At 57.2% G+C, this 24,981-nt stretch overlaps 1 protein-coding gene across 4 annotated transcripts in view; it reads left to right on the forward strand.

Moving 5' to 3' along the window:
• The window catches only part of PCGF3 (polycomb group ring finger 3), a 50,253-nt gene that overhangs the window by 3,629 nt on the left and 21,643 nt on the right, over window positions 1-24,981 (forward strand). For 2 of the 4 annotated variants that reach the window (XM_043905908.1, XM_043905911.1), the window contains exons 2-7: window positions 12,007-12,150; window positions 12,484-12,632; window positions 16,500-16,617; window positions 17,453-17,549; window positions 18,160-18,215; window positions 24,106-24,216. In XM_043905908.1, the coding sequence (XP_043761843.1) occupies window positions 16,509-16,617; window positions 17,453-17,549; window positions 18,160-18,215; window positions 24,106-24,216 (373 nt within the window). In that variant the 5' untranslated portion in view covers window positions 12,007-12,150; window positions 12,484-12,632; window positions 16,500-16,508. Of the gene's footprint in view, window positions 1-12,006; window positions 12,151-12,465; window positions 12,633-16,499; window positions 16,618-17,452; window positions 17,550-18,159; window positions 18,216-24,105; window positions 24,217-24,981 lie in introns of all 4 variants that reach the window. The other 2 variants (XM_043905909.1, XM_043905910.1) reach the window with 2 other exon arrangements.

Consider the following 24,981-nt stretch of genomic DNA (forward strand, 5'->3'; position numbering starts at 1 on the left):
GGGCGTCCTCTCCTGCCACCCTGCTCTCCGGACCCGCTAGGTTTCCACCTTGCTGGGGGTGAAGCAGGGTCCTTTCCAGTGATTACACTTACTTATTTGGGTTATAAACAAAGTTTGTGTTAGCCTATACTATTACTGTTTAATTTACTGAATGACAGGATTTGTTATTTCATAGTTTTATTTGGTTAATGGTCAGAATCGAATTTGAAGTTGAAAGTTAATTTTCTTTTCTATTGCACTGTGTTGAGGTTTGAGGACAGTTTCTTACTACCTTTCTGATACTTGCTGTTGCTGTTGCAAAAATGCTGCACAATTTATTATGCTTCAAAAAATGGAACTGTTCTTCAGTTCTGCAAGTTGATAGTTTTTCACTGGTATTTTAAAGTGAGGTATTTTAAAAGTAACTAGACTGTCTTCAAAAACTAGTTATTAGGCTTATTTTATTTTTTTGAAGAGAACTTCTAATGCTTAGGTGAATTTAGAGAGTGGAGGTTAACAGGATTTTTTTTTTTCAAACGCATCAATATTTGCTGGACTTTGCCACACAACAGCAAATTCCAGGTGTTTGACACGAAAAAGCAAAGAGTAGGAAGGTGTCCACAGGCCTCCGTGAAGTTCCTGGCCAACTTGTGGGTCCTCTGTGCATCTCGTGGCGGCCCAGCGGGTTTGGTTAGGGGGTCTTGTCAGCTGCTATGTTTGCTGATTCTCAGCAGGGCCTGGTGCGTAGAAGGTGCTCAGCTAGCTAAAAGCTGACCTGCTCCCTTCTACGGCCCTGTTCTGGAGCTGTTGTATGCATTAACGCCTTCCGTGGATCACCCAGGACGACCTGCTCGCCCGTGGCTGCCTGGTGAGGACACGCAGGCACGGGGCGCAGTCACAGGTGGTGAGGGACCGAGAAGGGTCAGCCTCTTCTGCTTTTAAGTGATTTAGTTTTACTTTAAAAAAAAAAAATTACTTATTTACCTATGGCTATACTGGGTCTTTGCTGCTGCGCAGGCTGTTCTCTGGTTGTGAGCGGGGGCCGCTCTCTAATAGTGGAGATTGAGGGCCCCTCTCCCGTCGTGGGGCGCGGGGGCTGCTCTCCCGTCATGGGGCGCGGGCTTCTCAGTGCGGGGACCTCTCGTTGTGGAGCGTCATCTCTAGAGCACAGGCGCAGCAGTTGTGGCACACAGGCTTAGTTGCTCCAGGGCGTGTGGAATCCTCCTGGATCAAGGATCAAACCCATCTCTCCTGCGGTGGCAGGTAGATTCTTTACCACTGAGCCACCAGCAAAGCCCCTTTTAGTTTTTTACCAAAGTTTCTGAGGAAAAAAAAAAACACAGTGGAGAAAAAACGAATTAGACAGTGAGCACCCTTCTACCCTAACCCTAGACTCAACAATTATGTGTGTTTTGCCACATTTGCTTATCCGTTTCTCTGAACACACATTTATTGTTGAATCGTCCGATGGCTCAGACGGCAAAGAATCCGCCTGCAATGCAGGAGACCTGGGTTCGATCCCTGGGTTGGGAAGATCCCCTGAAGGAGGGCATGGCAACCCACTCCAGTGTTTCTGGCCTGGAGAACCCCGTGGACAGAGGAGCCTGGCGGGCTGCAGTCCGTGGGGTCGCAGAGAGTCAGACATGATTGAGCGACTAAGCCCAGCACCCTGCTGCCCGAACCCGAGGCCCAGCGATTACGTGTGTTTCGCCACACATGCTTATTGGTTTCCCTAAACACACAGTTATTGTTGAATCATCTGAAGTAGCTGCAGACCATCTGCCTCGTTCCTTAGGTGATTCACAGCACATGAGGCTGGTAAGAAGATGGTCTCCACATAACGCAACGCCGTGGTCACACTGAGAAGTGGACGCTCACTCCACGAACTGGCTCGTTTCCTGTCCACTCTCAGCTCTCCCTGGGTGGCTCAGGAAGGTCTTCCTGAGTGTTTCCGTCTGGGAGGCAGGTGATTCCCCGCGTGGCACTGGGGTTCTCCCACCCTTTCGGGCTCCCCACAGCACAGACTTCTCCAGGCCACCCGTCACTTGTGAGTTTTTCTGATTCCTCACTCAGGGTGCCGTCCACCTTTGTGTGTGTCCCCTGTTTACCCCGAGGGCAGAGCGGGGCTGGGCCCCTCCTGGGCTGAGAGATGCCTCACGGAGGCTGCTGTGCTGGCAGGCTGTGCGTCCCGCACTCAGCGCTGCTGTCACTCCTGTGCCCCGGGCACTGGGCCGAGGCTCCGGGGAGCAGAGACGGTCAGGGAGCCCAGAGGAGCCAAGCTCTGTCCTGGGAGCGGCACCTGCTCTTGCCCGGGGGGCTGCCTCAGCCTCCCTGTCTGTGTCTGACAGAGATGTCCGGGGCCGTTCTGTCATCCTCACAGGCGCACGATGGCGAGTCCCACTCGGGTCAGCTGTGTTGCTCTTAGCAGACTTTATAAAAGGTTTAGTGGGTAGAAAGTTTTTGAAATTGTCAGGGGAAATACCAGTTCTGCTTTAGAGTAGCGTTTCCTCTGGGTGGAATAACTTCCTCCGTACCCTGGAGACGGGAACTGCGGGAGGCAGTCGTCTTCCCTGCTTCGCAGCAGCTGCCCCGAGGAGGAGCTGGGAGACGGGGTCTCCACACTGCTGCCGGGACGAGACCCCACAGACAGGGCGGTCCGGGGAGGCTGAGGCCCAAGCTCAGGGTGCCAGTGGGCTTGGTTCCTGGCCTGGACGGGCCTTCTCGCCCTCACAGGTAGGCTGGCAGCAGGCTGGCTCCTTCCCGGCAGGGTGCTCACCCGTCAGCCCCAACTCATGAGTCAGCCTCGCAGAGGCCCCGTGTGTGGAAACGGGGTTGGGGCTTTAACACGTGAGCTTGAGGGGCCCAGTTCAGTCCATACCAAGGGGTTCTTGCCTCTTCCACTTGTTTATTAACCTGATTCTTGTCTCTGGAGCTGGGAGAATAGGTGCCGAATGAGAGTATTTCCAGAAGTGGTGGCTACTTTGTTTTTCACGTGTTTGGGAAACTCGCCCTTTCTTTTAGAAGCTAGCAACTTTCATTTCTCCAAACCCTATTGTCTCGTTTTCTATTGCTGGAAAATGAATTGCCACAAACTTAGTGGCTTGAAAGGGCACCCACTTACGTGTCACGGCTCCATGGGTCAGAAGTCCGGCAGCACGTGGCTGACTCTGCTGCCCAGGGCCCCGGGCCGAGGTCGGTGTGTGGGCCGAGCGTGGCCCTTGTCAGGGACTCACCGGCGGGCCCACCCTGGCCCCGAGGCCCCGCAGTCCTTTGCCTGAGGGCCGAGGGCCCTCAGCATGTTGTGTTCTGCTGTAGCCTGCTCTTCTGCCACTAGCTGAGAAAACTCGGCTCTGAAAGACCGTGCAGTTTGGTCAGGCTGCTGGATACTTGCCCTGTTGTAAGGTCAGCTGATTTGAGACCTTAATTACATCTTCAAAAACCCCTTTACAGCAGTAGGTGGGATAATTAGAGCAGAGGTGTGTGTCCGGTAGGGCCCAGGATCTTGTGACCATCTCAAAATTCTGCCTTTCATAGTCTTCCCTCTGGCCCCCCAAAATTCATACTCCCCAGATGCAAACCCCCCTTCCCCTCCCTTCCAAGGCTCCCAGGGTCTCAGCCCCTGAGTCCCCTGTCTGGTGTGACCCACCAGGGGCACCTGTGAACCGAGTGAGGCGGTGTCCTCCCTGTGGCTTCCCAGCAACCACGGGCAGGCTGGCCGGCTGTTGTAACTCAGACGTGGGTGGGGGTGACAAGGAGTCGTGTTGAGGCACAGTTCTGAGACCCCGTGGGGAGCCCAGCCCGGCTCCCTGGTTCTGCCTGAGCTGGTGTTTCTGGTGGAGGGGTCACATGTCTGCTCCTGAGCAGGGTTTGCAGCCAGCTGCCTGCCAGCGGAATCTTGGTGTCCCTCAGCCCTTTCTCTGTGTTTTCTGCGCTTCTCCGAAGCTTGGACCTTAGTGGGAAGTAGATGAGACTGTGAGTCAAGTCTGCTCTCTGGCTGGACTTCCCTCCTGCCTCACTTTGCCTGCTGTCCCTCTCCTGGCCCACATTCTCAAGGGTCCGGCCTGCGCCCTGCGCCCTCCTTGGTCCTCTGTCCCCATGCCTGGTCCCAGCTGGAGGCCTCATGCTGGGCTTGTGGGGCCCCTGCCCCTGTCTGCCCGGCACCCCCCGCCCAGGTCAGAGTGGGGACGTCTCTCCGCACGTCCTTCCTCGGTCAGCCAGGGCGGCCGGCCTGCCAGCGCCCCAGCGCTCCCTGCACCTGTGCTGACACGCGAGCGCCTGCTGGCTCATGACATGCTTCAGGGCGTCCTGTGAATGGGTGTCTGAGCACGTTTCCTGAGGCCTCTGCCAGTCTGCTGGGTCAGTTGTCTGGCTGGATGTAGAATCCTATGTCCCAGGTGTCTTTCCTTGGACTCCTTGGAGTCAGGCGCTGCAGGTGAGGAGGCTGGTGCAAGCGATCCCTCCTCCAGGCTTCTCCTGCCCCAGAACCTTCAGGACTCTCCCTCGCGCCCTGATGTCTTCAGGTTCGGAGACCTGCATGGATGTGGGCGGCACCAGGGCCCTTGTCGTCTGAGGGGACGACATGCAAATCTCCCAACTGGGGAGACATGCAAATCATTTTCTCCAGATTATGAAGTGTTGCCTATGAATGAGTGCGCGGATGACCCAGGAATGTGTGTGCTCCCAGCCCGGCTCCAGACTGTCAGAGCGTCTTGTCTGTTTCCGTTTTCTGGAGCACCTGTTGGTTGGACGTGGCATTTCTTCTATTTCCCATCTTTTATACCCTTCAGACAGATTTTCTCAATTTTGTCATATAGCCGGTCTGTTGAATTTTCAGCGTTCCCAGTCACATGCCTGACAGTATAATCTAGGTGCGAGTAATAACAAAGTTGTCAGTTAAGGGTTGGAGGGGGAAGGCTCAGAGTCGTTCACGTGGGTGTGGACCTTAGGATTGTCTCAAAGAGCTCACTGGGGAGGGGACGCTTGAGACAAGACTTGCTGGGAGTGAGCCAGCAAGTGGGACTCAGAGCGGGAATATTCCGGCTAAGAGTACAGTCCTGCAAGGACCCCAGGCGGGACTGCACGTGGAGTGTCCTAGAACAGCAGGGGCCCATGGGGACTGTGGAGCACCCTGAGCTTCGCAGGACTTCACCCTGGAGGTCCCATGAGCCGCTCTGAGGGGGGCGCAGCCGGCGTGGACGACCTGGGCGAGCAGGGCCACTGAGTGCACAGCCCCAGGCCGCCCGTCCTCCAGGGCTCCTGCAGACACCTTGCTGCCGCCAGACAGCGCTTGGGTCCCGTGACCCAACACGTGCTTGCCTGGTGAGCAGAACAGGGCAGACGCCCGGCAGGTGTGTGAGCGAGGTCACCGGGGCCGGCGTGGACAGACCAGCCGCGCAGAGAAGGCCCTGGGGGGCCCAGCAGAGCGCAGAGCTCTTCCCAGGCACGGCCGGGGCCTCTGGCTGCGGGCAGCCTGGCCAGCTCCCCCAGGCGGAGGGGCGGGAGCTGGGCGGGAGCTGAGTGTGGGACTCCACTTGGCGTGGCTGGTCAGGAGAAGAGGGCGTGTGCAGAGAGCAGGGTCTGCACTTCGTCAGCTCTGCATGAAAATAAACGGATAGGTTTCCTGGAGTTTCTCGAGGACGTCAGGAGTATCTCCGGCTGACTGGACACCGGCTCTGGGGCGGGCTCCCTGCTGGACGTGGTGCACGGTGGTGAGGGACTCACCCCTGTGGGGTCGCGGGGCACAGACCCTGAGAAGCTGGCAGCAGGGGACAAGACGGCGAATGGGCTCAGGCTCGAGCTTGGGTGGCCTGTCCCAGAGTCTTGCTGGTCTCTGATGGCCCCTTGAGGATGGATTGCCAGGCATGTACAGAGCCGAGAGGTGGGCGAGGCCATGGGGGACGGAGCTGAGGTGGGTTTGAGTGGACGCGGATGGAAGAGTTGATGTGGGCTGAGTGGACACGGATAGGCCCCAGCATGGATGGAGGAGCTGACGTGGACGGGGAGCGTGGGGGAGGGCTCGGCTGTCTGCAGTCGGGCTTCTGCGATTAGTTTTTCAGGGGTCTCGGGTTTGCTTTTCTGAAGTTGTCAGACGTGTCTGTGGAGAAAGAATTGGTGGTACAGATGGCTGGGGGCTGTCCTGGTGGCTCCGCCGTCTGTCCGGGAGCCACAGTGACGTCCAGGGCAGGCCCGTGGACACAGAGACTGGTGGGGGCTCTGGTGTTGGGGTGAGGATGAACTGAAGGGGCAGAAGAATGGCCCCCAGGGCAATAGAGGCTCGGACAGGGCAGGCGGACACAGGTGACCTCCTCAGTGGGTGTTTCCCCAGCGGGCCATCCACACAGAGCCGTGGCCACCACTCTTCACGGCACCCTTGTTCCCGCAGCCCTGAGTCTACAGGCAAAGGGGCTGAGAGTCAGGGTGGGCACCACTCAGAACAGAAGGGGTGAGCTGCCCGTCCACGTGGCTGCTCGGCGAGTCTCAGGAGGCTGCCTGGCCCTGTCTACACAGCGTCCAGAATCGGGGCCCTGGGAGCCCTTTAAAGCATGTGTCACTTGTCAGACATCCCCCAGTGAAGCTGTTTAATACGTTTTCAGGCTACTCTGAGCAATTCTGTGACAATAAATTTGATGACCTGTTTCCTCGGAAAATATAGCTTAGCGGCACTAACCCCAAAATAAATCGAAAACAGAAAGGTTCTCATAAGATATGTTGATAGAAGGAAGCATGACCGGGGTGGGCTTGTACGGGGAGGTGGTTCTTTCTTGAGGATCATGAGGGCAGGGAGCAGGGACTGGCTGTGGCCAGAGCCTCCAGAAGGAGCTGTGGGAACACCTGGTCACACCTAGCCACAGCCACAGTCAGAGAGCCCGGACTGTGCCTGGTTCTCGGGAGGCTGTGGTTCTCTGTGACTGGTGTTGGAAGGCATCCTCACAGTTTGTAACTGAGGGTCTGAGGATGTGTGTAAGTGTGGATGAGGGTGTGTGTGTTTGCAGTGTCAGGCGGAAGTGAGGATGAGGGTGTGTGTTTGCAGTGTCAGGCAGAAGTGAGGATGAAGGTGTGTGTTTGCATTGTTGGTGGAAGTGAGGATGAGGGTGTGTCTCTGCAGTGTCAGGTGGAAGTGAGGATGAGGGTGTGTCTCTGCAGTGTCAGGTGGAAGTGAGGGTGGGGTGTGTGTTTGCAGTGTTAGGCGGAAGTGAGGATGGGGGTGTGTGTCTGCACTGTCAGGAGGAAGTGAGGATGAGGGTGTGTGTTTGCAGTGTCAGGTGGAAGTGAGGGTGGGGTGTGTGTTTGTAGTGTTAGGCGGAAGTGAGGATGAGGTTGTATGTTTGCAGTGTCAGGCAGAAGTGAGGATGAGGGTGTGTGTCTGCAGTGTTAGGTGGAAGTGAGGGTGGGGTGTGTGTTTGTAGTGTTAGGCGGAAGTGAGGATGAGGCTGTATGTTTGCAGTGTCAGGCAGAAGTGAGGATGAGGGTGTGTGTCTGCAGTGTCAGGCGGAAGTGAGGATGAGGGTGTGTGTTTGCAGTGTCAGGTGGAAGTGAGGGTGGGGTGTGTGTCTGCAGTGTCAGGCGGAAGTGAGGATGAGGGTGTGTGTCTGCAGTGTCAGGCGGAAGTGAGGATGAGGCTGTGTGTCTGCAGTGTCAGGCGGAAGTGAGGATGAGGGTGTGTGTCTGCAGTGTCAGGCGGAAGTGAGGATGAGGGTGTGTGTCTGCAGTGTCAGGCGGAAGTGAGGATGAGGGTGTGTGTCTGCAGTGTCAGGCGGAAGTGAGGATGAGGCTGTGTGTCTGCAGTGTCGGGTGGGAGTGAGGGTGGGGTGTGTGTCTGCAGTGTCGGGCGGAAGTGAGGGTGGGGTGTGTGTCTGCAGTGTCAGGCGGAAGTGAGGGTGGGGTGTGTGTTTGTAGTGTTAGGCGGAAGTGAGGATGAGGCTGTATGTTTGCAGTGTCAGGTGGAAGTGAGGATGAGGGTGTGTGTCTGCAGTGTTAGGTGGAAGTGAGGGTGGGGTGTGTGTTTGTAGTGTTAGGCGGAAGTGAGGATGAGGCTGTATGTTTGCAGTGTCAGGCAGAAGTGAGGATGAGGGTGTGTGTCTGCAGTGTCAGGCGGAAGTGAGGATGAGGGTGTGTGTTTGCAGTGTCAGGTGGAAGTGAGGGTGGGGTGTGTGTCTGCAGTGTCAGGCGGAAGTGAGGATGAGGGTGTGTGTCTGCAGTGTCAGGCGGAAGTGAGGATGAGGGTGTGTGTCTGCAGTGTCGGGTGGGAGTGAGGGTGGGGTGTGTGTCTGCAGTGTCAGGCGGAAGTGAGGGTGGGGTGTGTGTCTGCAGTGTCAGGCGGAAGTGAGGGTGGGGTGTGTGTCTGCAGTGTCAGGCGGAAGTGAGGATGAGGGTGTGTGTCTGCAGTGTCAGGCAGAAGTGAGGATGAGGGTGTGTGTCTGCAGTGTCAGGCGGAAGTGAGGATGAGGGTGTGTGTCTGCAGTGTCAGGCGGAAGTGAGGGTGGGGTGTGTGTTTGCAGTGTCGGGCGGAAGTGAGGATGAGGCTGTATGTTTGCAGTGTCAGGCAGAAGTGAGGATGAGGGTGTGTGTCTGCAGTGTCAGGCGGAAGTGAGGATGAGGGTGTGTGTCTGCAGTGTCGGGCGGAAGTGAGGATGAGGGTGTGTGTCTGCAGTGTCGGGCGGAAGTGAGGATGAGGGTGTGTGTCTGCAGTGTCAGGCGGAAGTGAGGATGAAGGTGTGTGTCTGCAGTGTCAGGCGGAAGTGAGGATGGTGGAAGTGCCCAGCACATGGCGAGCAGCAGTGAGTGTTGGGGGTTGAGACTGAGGGCTTTTTCCTTAACTACATTCAGTGAAGGATTCCAGGTTGTGATTAGTGAGTGTGTTTACTACTTTTATCCAGCGCAACAAGCCTGGTGTATTTCCCTGGAGGAGGAAAGGGGATAAATGTGTGTGTCACGCAAGGGTATCGTGTGGGGAAGTACCCCTTAAGAGGGCTGTGGCATTGGGGGTGTTGCAGATGGGTGGACAGGAGTCTGGACAGGGCAGTGGTCCGAGATGCTGGGACAGAAGGGCCTTTTCATGCAGGAACGAGTGCCCCTGAGTTCTGGCGTGACCCTGAGAGGTGTGGGGCATGTGGCCTGTCCCTTCTGCAGCGTCCAGGGCTGAGGCCGGTGTGTGGCCCCTACTGCTTCCCCGGTGGCAGGGGCCGCATGGAGGGGTCGGCTGGGCTGCAGGTGGGCGGCAGCCTTATATCTTGGAGGGCTGGTGATGTCCTTGTCACCGGGACTTGGTGGAGTTGAGGACAGAAGGCTGGGTGGGGGGGTGACTGAGTCATGGGGTAGGGGGGATCCTGTGGAGGCAGGTTCTGTTAGGAGGGAGGTGTGGAAGGTTCCAGATGAGAAGGGCTTGCTGGGACCATCAGAGCCCTTGGGAAGCAGGAGGGTGGGGCCTGGATCAGCCTGGACCGGGGAAGGGGGTGGAGGTGCCACTGTGTCCCGGGGCCACAGCAGGGTCGGGCCCGGGGCGGCCAGGCCTCGCTCACTGTCTCCGGCCTAGACAGGCTTGTCTGGGCAGACACATGGAGGCCCGGCAGGCCCGGGGCGTTGAGAGGCTGAGGGGTGGCCCCAGGTGTGCAGGCACAGGATGGACTCCTCACGCTCAGGGCTGTGGGTTATTTCAGCCGAAGGTCACAGCAGAATCCACGAAGGAAGCGGCAGACAGAATGAGCCTTGGGGGACTGGGCGCTGCATCCAGAGTCCTCTTCCCGAGGAGTCAGGGTGAACGCGCTCAGCGACGGGAAGAGCTGTCGCCCAGGAGCCCAGGACCCACAGGGCTCTCAGGGAGGCTCCTGCTTGGCGGGCCCTCAGCTCCCAAGGACATGGGTCTTGGCGTGGACCCCGCTGAGCTTTCAGGGAAGTGTAAGTCACCAGTGGACACTGTCACCAGCCAGGCTCCCAGGCGCTGGCCATGGCCGTCCTCACTGGCCTCTCCCCGCCGAGTCTCAGCCATCGGCCTGGGAGGGGTAGGAATCAGTGCTCCGGCCGTGCGCTCCGTGCGGGACAGCCCAGCGGCCGGCACTGGTGTCGGGGCGCGGGGCCAGAGGATGGCGCTGCCGGCCTCTGTCTCAAGGAGGGTCAACTGATTGTCTGAAGTGTTGCATTATCATTTGGTTTCATTTTTGAAAAGTAAAGATCTTGTGTACACATATATGGCGTTGCATCTGCCACTCAGGACACCGTGACACATTAGACTCAGGAGGTGTCAGCAAGATGGGGTCAGGGCAGGGGCCCGTCCCCCACATCTGTGCCCATGACCCCGGGGGCCAAGGCTTGGCCAAGGCCAAGGGGAGAGTGGGGGGTGCAGTGCCCAGCAGCGGAGCCGCCCGGCAGGACGCAGGGCTGGTGGCAGCCAGGCGGGGCGGGTGTGTCCTCTCAGCCTTGCGTCGTGCCTCACACATCTGGCCTCCGTCAGCCTGGAATCGGCTGTTCGGGGATACTTGCCTGGAGATGCCTGGTGAAAGGGAGAATTCTCACCGCCAGGAGTGGTGCTTGTGTTGGGCGGGCTTTTGGCAAAGTGTGCTTTTCAGGGAGGTGTTTACATGCGCTGAAGTGCCCAGTTTCATGGTGCACTTGCTGTCTTGGAGCACCTGTCCCGTCATGCGTCCCCCAGGCGCAGACCTCTGGTTGCCGGCTGCGTCCAGGAGATACACGGCCACAGCTGCTCCCCACAGGCGCCTGCTGGGAAGAGAGCTCTGCAGTCAGGCATAAACCTTCCAGTGGATGGAAGTGTTAGTGTCTCTTAGATGGAGAGCTTTGTTCAGGTGGGGAAGTTCCTTCTGCTCTTAACTTGCTGAGAGTGTGTCTCTGGGGAGATCTTAGCATCTCTCTCCTTTTAGTTTTTGTCATAAACGACATTTGTTTCCTGCACAGAGCCCCTCCTGTGCGCTCCGCAGGCAGTGCTGCAGCTGTGGGTGGTCCGTGTCCCCCGGGTCCCCCTGGCCTGAGCTGTGCAGCCTCAGCCCCAGTCAGGAACACCACTACCTGTGTGCTTGGGCGGGTCTGTCTGGGGCGGGGTGCAGCACGCAGGTTTGGTGGAACCCGCCTGGCTCAGTGTCCTTAGGGGTCCAGAACTCTCGATTCTGTTTCCATTCACCTCAGTTCTGGTGAGCTGTTTTCAAGCAATTTGTCAAATTCCTTAGGAGTTTTCAACTCTGTTGGCACAAAGTTATTCCTGACATTCTAATGTTGCTCAGCTGTGACTTCAGGGAGGTGTTCTGGACCCTCTGCTCTCCCTACCTCCTCCCTTGCTCTGGTTTGTCCTGTCTGTCACCTGCAGTGTCTGAACGGACGGCGTGCCTGCTCATGGCGCTTATCACTTGTTGTCAGTCTTCTCCTCGAGAACATTGGCCCTGGGGATCTGTGTCCCTTGCTCACTGACGTCTGAGATCGCACGTGCAACATCTGTGCCTATGTCGCTGGCCGCATCTAAGCGACACTGAGTGCAGGCGCCCCCCACACCCCGCCGGAGCTCCGGGAATGACTCCAGCTCCAGGCCCTTCAGCTCCATCTCCCTGACGGTGGCCAAGTTCTACAGGGGCCTGGTCACCGCTTCTCTGCTGCCGCTCACCCCAGCCCCGCACTGTGCTTGCTGGCCACGGCCCTGGCGCCACCGTCCGCACACACACATGCCCGTTGGCGTGTCTGTCCCCTGCAGTGGCCCAGAACCCGTGCGGAGCCTGCGGGTGTCCTCGTGTGGCTTCCCCGGGTGAGCCGCCCTGGGGACACCTTCCAGGGCGGGAACTGTGAAAGCAGCCCAGGAGTCACATGGCTGCTCTCCCAGCCTCCCGCCAGGTCACCCAAAGCCCACCGCCTTCCCGGGAGCTTCTCTGGGCCCCTGGGCATGGGGGGCAGCACCCAGCCTACCTCCCTACCACCCCCAGCCCCTGGGCCTCGAGCCACCAGGCTCCTGTGGGGGCCTGCCCGTGTCTCTGTGGTTGCTGTGGGTGCTTTACTGTCAACCAAGCTTGCTTTTCTTTTTGTTGTTCTGAGCAGGTAAAGGGAGAGGCCTGTTGACCTGAGCAGCTGAAGCCGCCTGTCTGGGGGCCGGGCTCCGTGGAACAGCACGTGTGGGTGATGCCCCATCCCTGTGTCTCCACAGGCTTCAAAATGTAGCAGAGGACTTGGCTCTGTCCACAGGTAATGCAGTGTGAGCTTGAGCTGCTGCTTTCAGTGCGTGTGAGGTGATTAAGCTTACCTTAAATTACACTTTGTCTTATTTTGACTCTGTTGTAGCCATAGAAAAAGTCAGTGCTTTGTAGCTCCTTTAAAATTTCATCTCTGACAGCTCCAGAGCAGGTTCAAGCACAGTTACTGACACACATTCCAGTTTTTTCTGATGTTTCTGATCGACTCCGTTCTGCTGTTTGCTACGTGGGGCTCTTCACAGCTTCTAGCAGAAACGTAACTGCGGTGCTGTGTATGTCACATAAGTGACGTGACCTTGAACAGCAGGTGCCATTTCTGTGCTAGAAAATGGAAACACCGCGAGAGACGCAAGGAAGGCGCAGACGTGAGGAGCCAGAGCACGGAGGGCACGGTGGACAAGGCGTGAGCGTGGTGAACCCATAGGCAGCGGCGTCCGATGCAGAGGCAGCAGGAGGGACGACGGCCTCAAGGAGGTGGGCACAGGCTTCCCGCACAGGCCGCCATCCTGACCGTCAGTGGCGCCTCCGGGGCCGCCCCACGCGCCACCCGCCTGTGGTCCAGGGGTACCCGTCCAGTGCTGCAGGCCCCTGGGTCGCAGCTGAGCTGGGGCGACCGCGGGTGCCCAGGTCCTGGCCGAGGTGGGGCAACAGTGGGCATTGGCCCCTTGTGAGAGTGGCTGGTCACGCGCCTGATTGGCGTGGAGGCCCACGTGGGCAGAACTGGAGGCCGGGCCCCCGTGGGGCTCAGGCTTTGGTAGGGGCCCGTCAGACCTGATGCCAAGAGGCACCCCTGCAGTGGGGTCCTTGCCTGGGTGTCACCCGTCATGCCGTTGGCGACACACAGGGCTTTCTTCCCGAGGGTCCTGCCCTCCTCAAAGGCTGCTGAGTGTCTGGAGACTTCATGCACCTTCGCGTCCTCGGTGAAGTCTTCCCCCGCTGATCCCCACCGAGGCTTCCTGAGTCCGCGTCCCTGCAGTTGTCCTTGGGTGGTGACCTTCGCTGCCAGCCTGCCTTCTGTTTACCAGCTCACGTTCTGTGGGGAAGGGCACCCCTTCCTTGCCTGTCTGTCCATGTGGCCTCATAGGCTCCTGTGTTACTCTGCTGACCACCAGCAGTGATGGTTGCTGTCCCAGCTCTAAGCACAGAGGTCCGCCAGGTCCTTGCCCGGCCAGGGCCAGCTGCACGTCCAGCGGTGCTGGCTCCCGCGGCAGAGGCAGTGTGCACCCTCAGCCCAGGGCTGCCCAGAGCGGTCACTCCCGGGGGCGGAGCTGAGGGCGAGTGGGCATGTCCGTACTCGTGTACACATATCTGTAGAGTGGGCATGTCCACACTTGTGCACACATCTGTAGAGTGGGCGTGCCCACACTCATGTGCACACACATCTGTAGAGTGGGCGTGTCCACACGTGCACACACATCTGTAAAGTGGGTGTGCCCACACTCATGCACACACATCTGTAGAGTGGGCGTGTCCACACGTGTACACATATCTGTAAAGTGGGCGTGCCCACACTCGTGAACAAACATTTGTAGAGTGGGCGTGTCCACACGTGCACACACATCTGTAAAGTGGGCGTGCCCACACTCGTGCACACACATCTGTAGAGTGGGTGCGTCCACACGTGCACACATATCTGTAGAGTGGGCGTGCCCACACTCGTGAACAAACATTTGTAGAGTGGGCGTGTCCACACGTGCACACACATCTGTAAAGTGGGCGTGCCTACACTGATGTGCACACACATCTGTAGAGTGGGCATGTCCACACGCGTACACACATCTGTAGAGTGGGCGTGCACACACATCTGTAGAGTGGGCATGTCCGCATGTGCACACATATCTGTAGAGTGGGCATGTCCGCATGTGCACACACATCTGTAGAGTGGGCGTGTCTACACATGCACACACATATGTAAAGTGGGCGTGCCCACACTCATGTGCACACGCATCTGTAGAGTGGGCATGTCCACACGTGCACACATATCTGTAGAGTGGGCGTGCCCATAGTCATGTGCACACACATCTGTAGAGTGGGCGTGTCCACACTCGTGCACACACATCTGTAGAGTGGGCGTGTCCACACGTGCACACATATCTGTAGAGTAGGTGTGCCCACACTCATGTGCAGACATCTGTAGAGTGAGTGGGCGTGTCCACACTCATGCACACATTGTATCTATTTGCCTGCTGCCACTAAAGATGAGTTCACACCGATCTTGATCCTGGTCTGTGTGATTTGGAGCCGGTTTTGGCCTGGCTGTTGGGCTGGTGGCAAGTGTGAGCCTGTCAGGCGTGTGAACAGTGCACAGTGAGTCAAGGGCACGGTGCTAGGCTCAGTTGGACAGGTGGTAGACAGCACCTCAGGCCCTGGCATCCAGTGGAGTTCTCATCCCGTCTCCGCTTCACTGGGTGACGACTTGGGTTCCTCCCCCTTCCGTTACCGCCCATTTCTTCGGCTCCACGGGGCGCACAGGCCCTTCTTCATGGAGCCGGCCTCAGCAGGTCCGAGTGGTCAGGCAGGCTCCTCACAGCACCTGGTGACCGTGACACCGAGAGCCTGGCCCCGTAGACTTAGGTTTGCTTCCCGGGGCCCGTGGAGCCCCTGTGGGAATGACCCTCATCTCTCCTGACAGCTCGGGGCTGCGGGAGAGGGCTGTCTAGTGGGGACCCCCTGCTGGCTCTCGCCTGCGAGCCTCCCGTCCTACTTTCTGTGACAGTCGCGGGGCATTGTTGCTGGTGCAGTGGCCCTCGCGTGTCCAGGGGGACTGCGCCCGGCACCGTGCTGGGTGCCTCAGTCTGTCCTGATGGTTGCTTCTGGGCTTTGGTGTAAGGTGACGGTTTAGTCTCGGGTCCGGGCCTCCCCGGGGTCCGGTGTGGCCTCATCTGCCCACCCGGCCCTCTCCTTCCCTCTGCCTGTCTTCAGACAGCGCTGAGCCGGGAACGTCTGCGCAGGAGCCGGGAGCCTCGTGCGCTGTGTCCGCGGGTGAGGCCTCGCCGTCCAGCCCAGTGCCCAGTGTGCCGTGGGCCTCCTGGGCCTTGGCCTCCATCTCCCGGGGCGTTTCTGCCTCTGGGCAGAGTTGTCAGTGATCCTGGTCGTGGAAGCTCCTTGTACCCTGCGCGGTGTACCATCCAGAGGCGTCTCCTGCTCAAGCCACAGCGAGTGTCCCGGAAGCTGGTGGCCAAGTGAAGTCTCAGGGCCTCACTGGCCGGTGCTGCCGGCCAGGCGTCCAGGGCTGCGGTCCAGGTGCAGGCGGCGCTGCTCGTCTCAGAGCTTCCCTCTCCGGGAAGCCCCTTCCTGCTCACAGCCTGCAGGCGGCTTCTCCCATATCTCCTCCGAGCCTCTTGCGCCCCAGAAGGGCCCTGTGGCAACACGGTCACCCGGGGACTCCAGTGGGGATCCTGTCTCAGGAGCCTTTTGCTCCATGAGGTGACTCACAGGTTTTGGGGAGGATGTAGCCTCTTCGGGGCTGTTTCTCCTGCGCAGCCTTCTGTTAGGGCGATGACGACAGACCCTGCCCTTGTGAGCCGTTGGTCTGGGAGGGGAGCCAGTCAGAGCCGCCGCAGCTCTGGAGGGCGGCTCTGGGGCAGAGGCGGTGCGTCCACGCTCCGGGCACAGGGACAGACATTCGGACTTAGGATGCTGTTGTGCGCTGTGCTTCCTGGGGATGCGATCCCCTACTGCTCACCCGTGTCATCTTATCAGAGGAGCCAGAGCTCTAGACGGACCCTGTCCTGCCCAGCACGGCCTGCCGGCTCCCTCACCTCCCCTCCCGCAGCTCCAGAAAACTCCCCTGCCTTGCGCTGCCTCACCAGCCGACCTCGTGGGTTCTGAGCAGGAGGAGCAGGAGGGGGGCCTGGAAGGAGCAGCAGTGTGCGTGCAGCCTGGTGCTGCCGCGGGGCGGGTGACCTGGTCCACGGGGGGTGACTGCCTGCCTCATGGTGGAAGCGGGGTCTCAGGGTGCGGACCTGGCCTGGTAGGAGCAGGGGGATCTGACCTGGTGGGAGCGGGGGGACCCCACCTGGTGGGAACAGGGGGACCTGACCTGGTGGGAGCAGGGGGACCTGGCCTGGAGGGAATGGAGGGACCTGACCTGGTGGGAGCAGGGGCACCTGACCTGGTGGGAGCCGGGGGGCGGAACCTGACCTGGTGGGAGCAGGTGGACCTGACCTGGTGGGAATGGGGGGACCTGACCTGGTGGGAGTGGGGGTAGGACCTGGCCTCAGCCCTCCTCATGCTGAGCTCCTCCTGGCCACACTGGAGCTGGATTTATGTTGAACTTGAACCTTTGATGAAACATCAGATTACATCATACTTTGGTTAATATGCTTTTTTCTCTTGCAGAAGCCAAAGATGTTGACCAGAAAGATTAAACTCTGGGACATAAACGCCCACATCACCTGCCGCCTGTGTAGTGGATACCTCATCGATGCAACCACGGTGACTGAGTGTCTGCACACATGTGCGTGCAGAGTGTTCCATCCTCTAACACTTGGGCTTTTTTCCCCAGAGCATTTACTCACACACAGAGCAAGACCCAGCAGCAGAAATAAAGGAGATCCTGAAGATAAATGAGAAAAGTTATCTGAAGTTAAAACACTGGGGGTAATTTCAGTATAAGAGGTATCATTTGAGAAAGCTAAATAAATGCAAGAAAAGCTTAGTTATTTGTATGTAACAGCTAAAGCATTACATGTGGTGTGACAGAATATTGGTTTTTAGTGGCCCGAAGTGTTTTTGCCATTTGCAAATGAATTCCTTAAACTTCGTGCTCCCTGCCCACCACGGCCACTGGCCTGTTGCAGGCTTTAGCTTGCAGCTGGTGCTGAACGTGGGTGTCTTCCTCCTTCAAACACCGCATCCCCCCCAGCCTTCACCAGCAGGCTGGATCCTGGGGGGCTGACCCGGGCACTTCCTAAGGTTAAGCGAATCCTTTGACAGTGAGGATCTTTGATCTTGTATTTCTCACTTCAGAAGATGCTTGCCAGTTTTGATAGAAATTTTATTTTAAAGGTAATTGTATTTTAGATATCAGTTGGCAGTATTTTATGGTACATTCACTGAATCTTATCCCATTTGGTCGTGCAGAGAAGTTCTGGTGCTTTCTTAGGCTAATGTAGAATTTACCTGTTTACTGCTGTGACGGGCGCCCCGTGATGGACGTGAGGGCGCCTTCCTCCTCCAGTCTGTGTCCTCCATGGGAGGTGGGCCCAGGCGACGGGCCTGTCCCTGGGGGCCCGGGGTGGGGGGCCAGTGGGAGGAGCACCCCTGACTGCCACTGACGCGCCCCCCCGCAGTCTGCCGCAGCTGCCTGGTGAAGTACCTGGAGGAGAACAACACCTGCCCCACATGCAGGATCGTCATCCACCAGAGCCACCCCCTGCAGTACATTGGGTGAGCACCTCGGGGCGGGGGGCCCTGCCGAAGGGGGGCTCCTGTCTGCAGGAGGCGTGTCGGGCTCGTTCCGCCCCCATCCTGTCCTTGTGGCTCCACAGAGCTTTAGGAGAAGGCGAGGGGTCAGGGAGTAGGAAATACAGAGGATGTCGTGTACTGGAGGCCGGCTCTGTTGTGTGCGTGGATGCGTGTGTGTGTGTGTGGTCTACATGTTCACATCAACATGAGTGTCCAGACATGAGAGGTGCTCCTTGCGCAGGTCCTGGTCAGGGACGTTTGAGAAACCCCCTCTGGTCTGGCACAGCCCAAGACTGCCTGACGCCTGCAGGACTTGAGAAGCCCAGCTGGCGGGGGGCACTGGTCGCCAAGGGGTCTTGCCTGTGTCCTTCTCTGAGTGTTCACCAGCATCTGGCGTCCACACTCTGACGTGTCAACTCAGCTCCTGTGTCACTCTTGCTGGCCCAGACACTTTTATAAGTACAAACTAGAAGCAAAATTCAACTAAAATTCCAGTTTGTGATTGTGGAGTTTGTTATTGTTACATAGAAAAGGTTTGAGAATTAGAGGATTGACATTTTTGGCTAACCTACCTGTTCTGTTCTTTTGCCAGTCATGACAGAACCATGCAGGATATTGTTTACAAATTGGTCCCAGGCCTCCAAGAGGGTAAGTGTCAGAACCTCCCCCTGGACCTCTGTGTCCTCAGCAGGGCCTCCAAGGGCCTTTTCGTTCAGGGGTCCTGGCTTTGGACATCTCGCTTGGCCCTGCCCTGGGCTCCCTGCCGTCTGCGCGCTGGTCTCGTCCGCCTTCGCTCACGCGTCTCTCTGTGTTCTGGGGACCCCGGTGCCCGGCACGTGTGCAGCCCTGGCCAGGCCCCGGGGGCAGAGCAGGGGGGGCCTCCTGCTCATGCTGCCTGGAGGTGGAGCCAGGAACCCTGTGTCGGCCAAGTTTAACCGGATTTAAACTTTAAATACAAGCTTTAAGTCGATCTTAAGAGACTTGAGCAGAAATACTATGTGGTACAAGTATCCTGAGAGTGGGAATGGCCGTTCTCTCCGCAGTTCTGAGCCCTGAGACTATCTTGTCCTTGGTGAAGGGTGACCCATTCAGAGTGGAGAGTGGGAATGGCCGTCCTCTCTGCAGTCCTGAGCCCTGAGACTGTCTTGTCCTTGGTGACGGGTGACCCATTCAGAGTGGAGAGTGGGAATGGCCGTCCTCTCTGCAGTCCTGAGCCCTGAGACTGTCTTGTCCTTGGTGAAGGGTGATCCATTCAGAGTGGAGAGTGGGAATGGCCGTTCTCTCCGCAGTTCTGAGCCCTGAGACCGTCTTGTCCTTGGTGAAGGGTGATCCATTCAGAGTGGAGAGTGGGAATGGCCATTCTCTCCACAGTCCTGAGCCCTGAGACTGTCTTGTCCTTGGTGAAGGGTGATCCATTCAGAGTGGAGAGTGGGAATGGCTGTTCTCTCTGCGGTCCTGAGCCCTGAGACTGTCTTGTCCTTGGTGACGGGTGACCCATTCAGAGTGGAGAGTGGGAATGGCCATTCTCTCCGCAGTCCTGAGCCCTGAGACTGTCTTGTCCTTGGTGAAGGGTGATCCATCCAGAGTGGGTGCTGGATGGTGGGGCGGTGCCAGCTGATGAAACCTAGGTGCAGCTTTCTTTCCAAGATAAGAGGCAGCAGTTCATTTGGGAGTGTTCTCTCACCATTGTGTTTCAGAAGGTTGTGATTTAAAGAACAGGCTTATTCCATTAGCTCAGTAGATGTCACATGTGACTTTTAAGATACAACTTAGGGAGTAATACTGTTAAAGTCTTCTTTCACTGTTCACAGAATTCATTCAAGAAAGAAGAATTTAAATTTTCTAAGTAACTATATGTAGAAACTGTCATCTTTCAATAGTTGAAGAAGGGTTTTCTACTTCCATGGTGGCTCAGATGGTAAGGAATCTACCTGCAGTGCGGGAGATCTGGTTCTGATCCCCTGGAGAAGGGAATGGCCACCCACTCCAGTATTCTTGCCTGGAGAAGCCCATGGACAGAGGAGCCTGGCGGCTGCAGTCCATAAAATCAGAAAGAGTCGGACATGACTGAGCAACTAACACTTTCTTTTCTAGTGCTGGGGAAAGGCAAAGAATACACGAAAATAAAATACTGATAGTGTTAAAAATTATTCTAGGGTGTCTTAAACATGCTAAGATTTCATAAAGCACCCGGTGTGCCTCTGGCCTAGAGTCCAGAGCTGTCAGCTTGGTCCCCGTCCCTGTTTCAGCCAGAGATGTTGCCATTTGTTTCCCCAAAGAGGCTTCTTCTTGAAACAGGGAGTTCAGCACCTCTGTAAACTGAGAGCGTGATGCCAACTCCATGTTGGCTCGTGGGTGGGGCCGTCCTGTCTCTCACAGTTTGGCTAAGCCCAGGCCCTCGGTCCTCACGTTCCCGTGTGCGGCTGAGATGGAGAGACCCCGTGCGATTCTGGCCCCTCCCAGGTGGGACAGTCCACAGGACTTCATGGGTGTGGTCCCGCAGAGCCGCAGCTCATGAGTCCCGGTGACCCAGCGTGTGTCCCTGAGTGTCAACATGTGTCCCAGCGTGTCACCAGCGTGTGTCCCTGCATGTCACCAGCATGTGTCCCTGAGTCTGTCCCGTGTGTCACCAGTGTGTGTCCCTGCATGTCACCAGCTTGTGTCCCTGAGTGTCAGCCTGTGTCCCAGTGTGTCACCAGCTTGTGTCCCTGCGTGTCACCAGCGCATGTCACTGCGTGTGTCCCTGCGTGTCACCAGCTTGTGTCCCTGAGTGTCAGCATGTGTCCCAGCGTGTCACCAGCTTGTGTCCCAGCATGTCACCAGCTTGTGTCCCTGCGTGTCACCAGCGCGTGTCACTAGCGCGTCACTGCGTGTGTCCCTGCATGTCACCAGCTTGTGTCCCTGAGTGTCAGCATGTGTCCCAGCGTGTCACCAGCTTGTGTCCCTACGTGTCACCAGCGCGTGTCACTGCGTGTGTCCCTGAGTGTCACCAGCTTGTGTCCCTGAGTGTCAGCATGTGTCCCAGCATGTCACCAGCTTGTGTCCCAGCATGTCACCAGCTTGTGTCCCTGCGTGTCACCAGCGCGTGTCACTGCATGTGTCCCTGCATGTCACCAGCTTGTGTCCCTGAGTGTCAGCATGTGTCCCAGCATGTCACCAGCTTGTGTCCCTGCGTGTCACCAGCATGTGTCCCTGCGTGTCACCAGCGTGTGTCCCAGCGTGTCACCAGTGCGTGTCACTGCGTGTCATCAGCTTGTGTCCCTGAGTGTCAGCATGTGTCCCAGCATGTCACCAGCTTGTGTCCCTGCATGTCACCAGCATGTGTCCCTGCGTGTCACCAGCGTGTGTCCCAGCGTGTCACCAGTGCGTGTCACTGTGTGTCATCAGCTTGTGTCCCTGAGTGTCAGCATGTGTCCCAGTGTGTCACCAGCGTGTGTCCCAGCGTGTCACCAGCGTGTGTCCCTGAGTCTGTCCCAACATGTGTCACCAGTGTGTGTCCCTGCATGTCACCAGCTTGTGTCCCTGAGTGTCAGCATGTGTCCCAGCGTGTCACCAGCTTGTGTCCCTACGTGTCACCAGCGCGTGTCACTGCGTGTGTCCCTGAGTGTCACCAGCTTGTGTCCCTGAGTGTCAGCATGTGTCCCAGCATGTCACCAGCTTGTGTCCCAGCGTGTCACCAGCTTGTGTCCCTGCGTGTCACCAGCGCGTGTCACTGCATGTGTCCCTGCATGTCACCAGCTTGTGTCCCTGCATGTCACCAGCTTGTGTCCCTGAGTGTCAGCATGTGTCCCAGCATGTCACCAGCTTGTGTCCCTGCGTGTCACCAGCATGTGTCCCTGCGTGTCACCAGCGTGTGTCCCAGTGTGTCACCAGTGCGTGTCACTGCGTGTCATCAGCTTGTGTCCCTGAGTGTCAGCATGTGTCCCAGCGTGTCACCAGCGTGTGTCCCAGCGTGTCACCAGCATGTGTCCCTGAGTCTGTCCCAACATGTATCACCAGTGTGTGTCCCTGCATGTCACCAGCTTGTGTCCCTGAGTGTCAGCATGTGTCCCAGCATGTCACCAGCTTGTGTCCCTGCATGTCACCAGCATGTGTCCCTGCGTGTCACCAGCGTGTGTCCCAGCGTGTCACCAGTGCGTGTCACTGCGTGTCACCAGCTTGTGTCCCTGAGTGTCAGCATGTGTCCCAGCGTGTCACCAGCGTGTGTCCCAGCGTGTCACCAGCGTGTGTCCCTGAGTCTGTCCCAACATGTGTCACCAGTGTGTGTCCCTGCATGTCACCAGTTTGTGTCCCTGAGTGTCAGCATGTGTCCCAGCGTGTCACCAGCGTGTGTCCCTGAGTCTGTCCCAACGTGTGTCACTAGTGTGTGTCCCTGCATGTCACCAGCTTGTGTCCCTGCATGTCAGCGTGTGTCCCAGCGTGTCACCAGCTTGTGTCCCAGCATGTCACCAGCTTGTGTCACCAGCATGTCACCAGCTTGTGTCCCTGCGTGTCACCAGCATGTGTCACCAGCTTGTGTCCCTGAGTGTCAGCATGTGTCCCAGCATGTCACCAGCTTGTGTCCCAGCGTGTCACCAGCTTGTGTCCCTGCGTGTCACCAGCTTGTGTCCCTGAGTGTCAGCATGTGTCCCAGCGTGTCACCAGCGCGTGTCACTGCGTGTGTCCCTGCGTGTCACCAGCGTGTGTCCCTGAGTCTACCCCAGCATGTGTCCCTATGTCTGTCACCACTGTGTCCCAGCACAGCAGTTAGGTTAGATTTCTCTTGTGCACCCACGGTTGGGAGTGGGTGGTGGTGTCTCACGTGTGCTGTTGACCGGAGTTGTGAGGCTCTGTGCTCCTGTCTGGACATGTCTGCTGGACAGGATGAAGCTGGCAGGGAGGCACACTTCTGAATGGCCCGCCCCTATTGCCTGGTGCTAAGCATGCAGGTTGTTTCTGATACTTCAGTGTTGGAAATAAGGCTTTATCTCCTTAGGTACTTACCTGATTATTTCCTTGGGATACACTAGTAGCAGTTTTTGAAGTCACCTTGATTCTGGGAAACATTGAGGGCAGGAGGAGAAGGGGGCAACAGAGGATGAGATGGTTGGATGGCATCACTGACTCAATAGACATGAGTTTGAGCAAACTCCAGAAGGTAGTGAAGGACAGGGAAGCCTGGCGTGCTGCAGTCCATGGAGTCATAAACAGTTGGACACAGGTTAGCTACTGAACGACAACCTTCCTGAAAAGTTATCCCAATTGACGTTTCCGTACCTGTGTGTATCTGACATCGAGTATTGTTATTTTCAGTTCTTTTTCATTTTGATAGGTAAAAATCAAAGAAATAGGAATTAAAACTAGGTACAGGCAGACCTCAGAAATACCGCAGGTTCAGCTTCAGACCGTCGTGATAAAGCAAGTGTTGCAACAGGGTGAATCACATCAATCTTTTGGTTTCCCAGTGCCTATGAAAGTTATGTTCACATTATACTGTGGGCTACTGAGTGTATAATAGCATTATGGCTAAAAAGTAGTGTATATCTCTTAGTTAAAAACACAGAATGAAAAAAAACAATTAAAATAATACCATCAAAGTTCCCTGATCACAGATACCATAAGAAATATAATAACAATGAAAAAGTTTGAAATATTGTGAGTATTAGCAAAATGTGGCGCAAATTGGGTTTTGCGTGTTTGGTTCCAGCGCCCCCCAGCTCTGCGCTGGACTCGCGCGTCAGTCAGTTCTGAGAGGCCTCCCTCCTTCCTTCTTAGCCCGCTGCCTCATGCATTCATTTTTTCCTGCACAGTCGGGTATTTTGCAGCATCTGCCTGAGTCTAGGACGTGACTCATTTCCTGGCCCTCACAGAGCTCCTGGTATGTAGGAAGGGCGCTGTGTAGTGGGTCACCTGCGCATAGGTCTTTCCCACAGTGTGTCTTAAGGTTTCTGGTCTGGGTTAGGTTTCCTTTGTGCCCTGCCGCGTGGCCCTGAGCAGTGGCCGCCGCTTCGTTACCTGGGTATGAGCCACTCCTCAGTAGCCGCCTGTGTCACAGAGTCGGCCCTTCCCAGGGGCGTGCGAGGACCCAGCCTGGACAGCTGTCCTCTTGCCTCCCGGCCTGGCCCCACTCGTGTCTGAGCCCGACGGCCGGGCTGGAGGCTGCTTGCTGTCCAACTCCGTCCCCTCCGTCCAGTAGAGACCCCTCCCCTGTGGTGGGCGGCTCCAGCCCCCAGGACTGACGAGCCGCGGTTCCCAGCCGTGGACACCGCGAGCACCCTTCTGCCAGGCTCACCTGGAGGCCTGTCCTGGGGGAGCCAGTGACACCTACACTCAGCGGGGCCCAGGCCGCACCCTGGCACACGGCCCAAGTCACACAGCTGGCAGCTGCCCTGAAATTCCAGAGGGCACGGTCCAAAGTTGTTCATTTCTCATGGGTAGCAGCCTTCAGACCTTTTCATCCAAACCTGCCCTTTTTTTCATGTGATAATATTCATGTGCAGAATTTTAATATAATCCATCGCCTGCCTAAGATTAAGGATTACATGTTAATTTTTCATAGCGGAAATGAGAAAGCAGAGGGAATTCTACCACAAGTTAGGCCTAGAAGTGCCTGGAGACATCAAGGGGGAGACGTGTTCTGCAAAACAGCACCTGGACCCCCACCGAAATGGTGAGTGGCTGCGTCTCACCTGCACGAGCCCCTGCAGGTTCCCAACGGGAGTGGTGGGCGTCAGCATCCCTGTGGAGCTGACAGGACCGGGGGGCGCTGAGGAGCGGGGTCCCAGTCCCAGGGCTTACATGGAGGGCCATGGGGGGGTACCTGCAGGGGCCCCAGAGCTGCCTGGAGGTGGGGTATGCAGGGACCACGTGTGCACGATGGGCCTCCCAGGGCTCTTCTCCCAATTTGCCTGTTTTCTTACGGAAAGGCCAACTTCTCTTTGGCTTTGATGGAAAATTAGTGGTGCTTTGAATCTGTACGTATTGTAACAGTATATTCAAACCTTTGACTCCATGGGCCACACAGGTTCCTAAGCACTCTGGTCTGTTCTGTGCATCTCTGAGCGTCTGGGGAGGGGAGGCCTTGGCCGCTGGCTCAGAGGAGCAGGGGCTGCATGCCTGCCGGCTCGGGGCCTGGGAGCCAGGAACCCCGTCTTTCCCGAGCTGGAGGCCTGACTTTTAAAGCCGTGTGGGACCAGCGCGAGCTCTGGGAGCCGTGCTGTTGGGCAGAGTTGAGGCGTGACACCTGGTTGTGCGCGGCGGACGGCAGCCCGCCCGGGACCCACCCCCCGCAGCCTCGCGACTGAGGCCCTGTCGACCAGCGCTCCTCCGACTCTTAGGCGTGTGAACTCCTGTCACCGTGGGATTTCATAGCATTTGAGTGTTCTGTGGGGGAAAAATAACGGTTTAACACTTTGGATATCATGATGCAGTCTTT

Source organism: Cervus elaphus, chromosome 6, assembly GCF_910594005.1.
Source record: "Cervus elaphus chromosome 6, mCerEla1.1, whole genome shotgun sequence".
Classification (NCBI taxonomy): domain Eukaryota; kingdom Metazoa; phylum Chordata; class Mammalia; order Artiodactyla; family Cervidae; genus Cervus; species Cervus elaphus.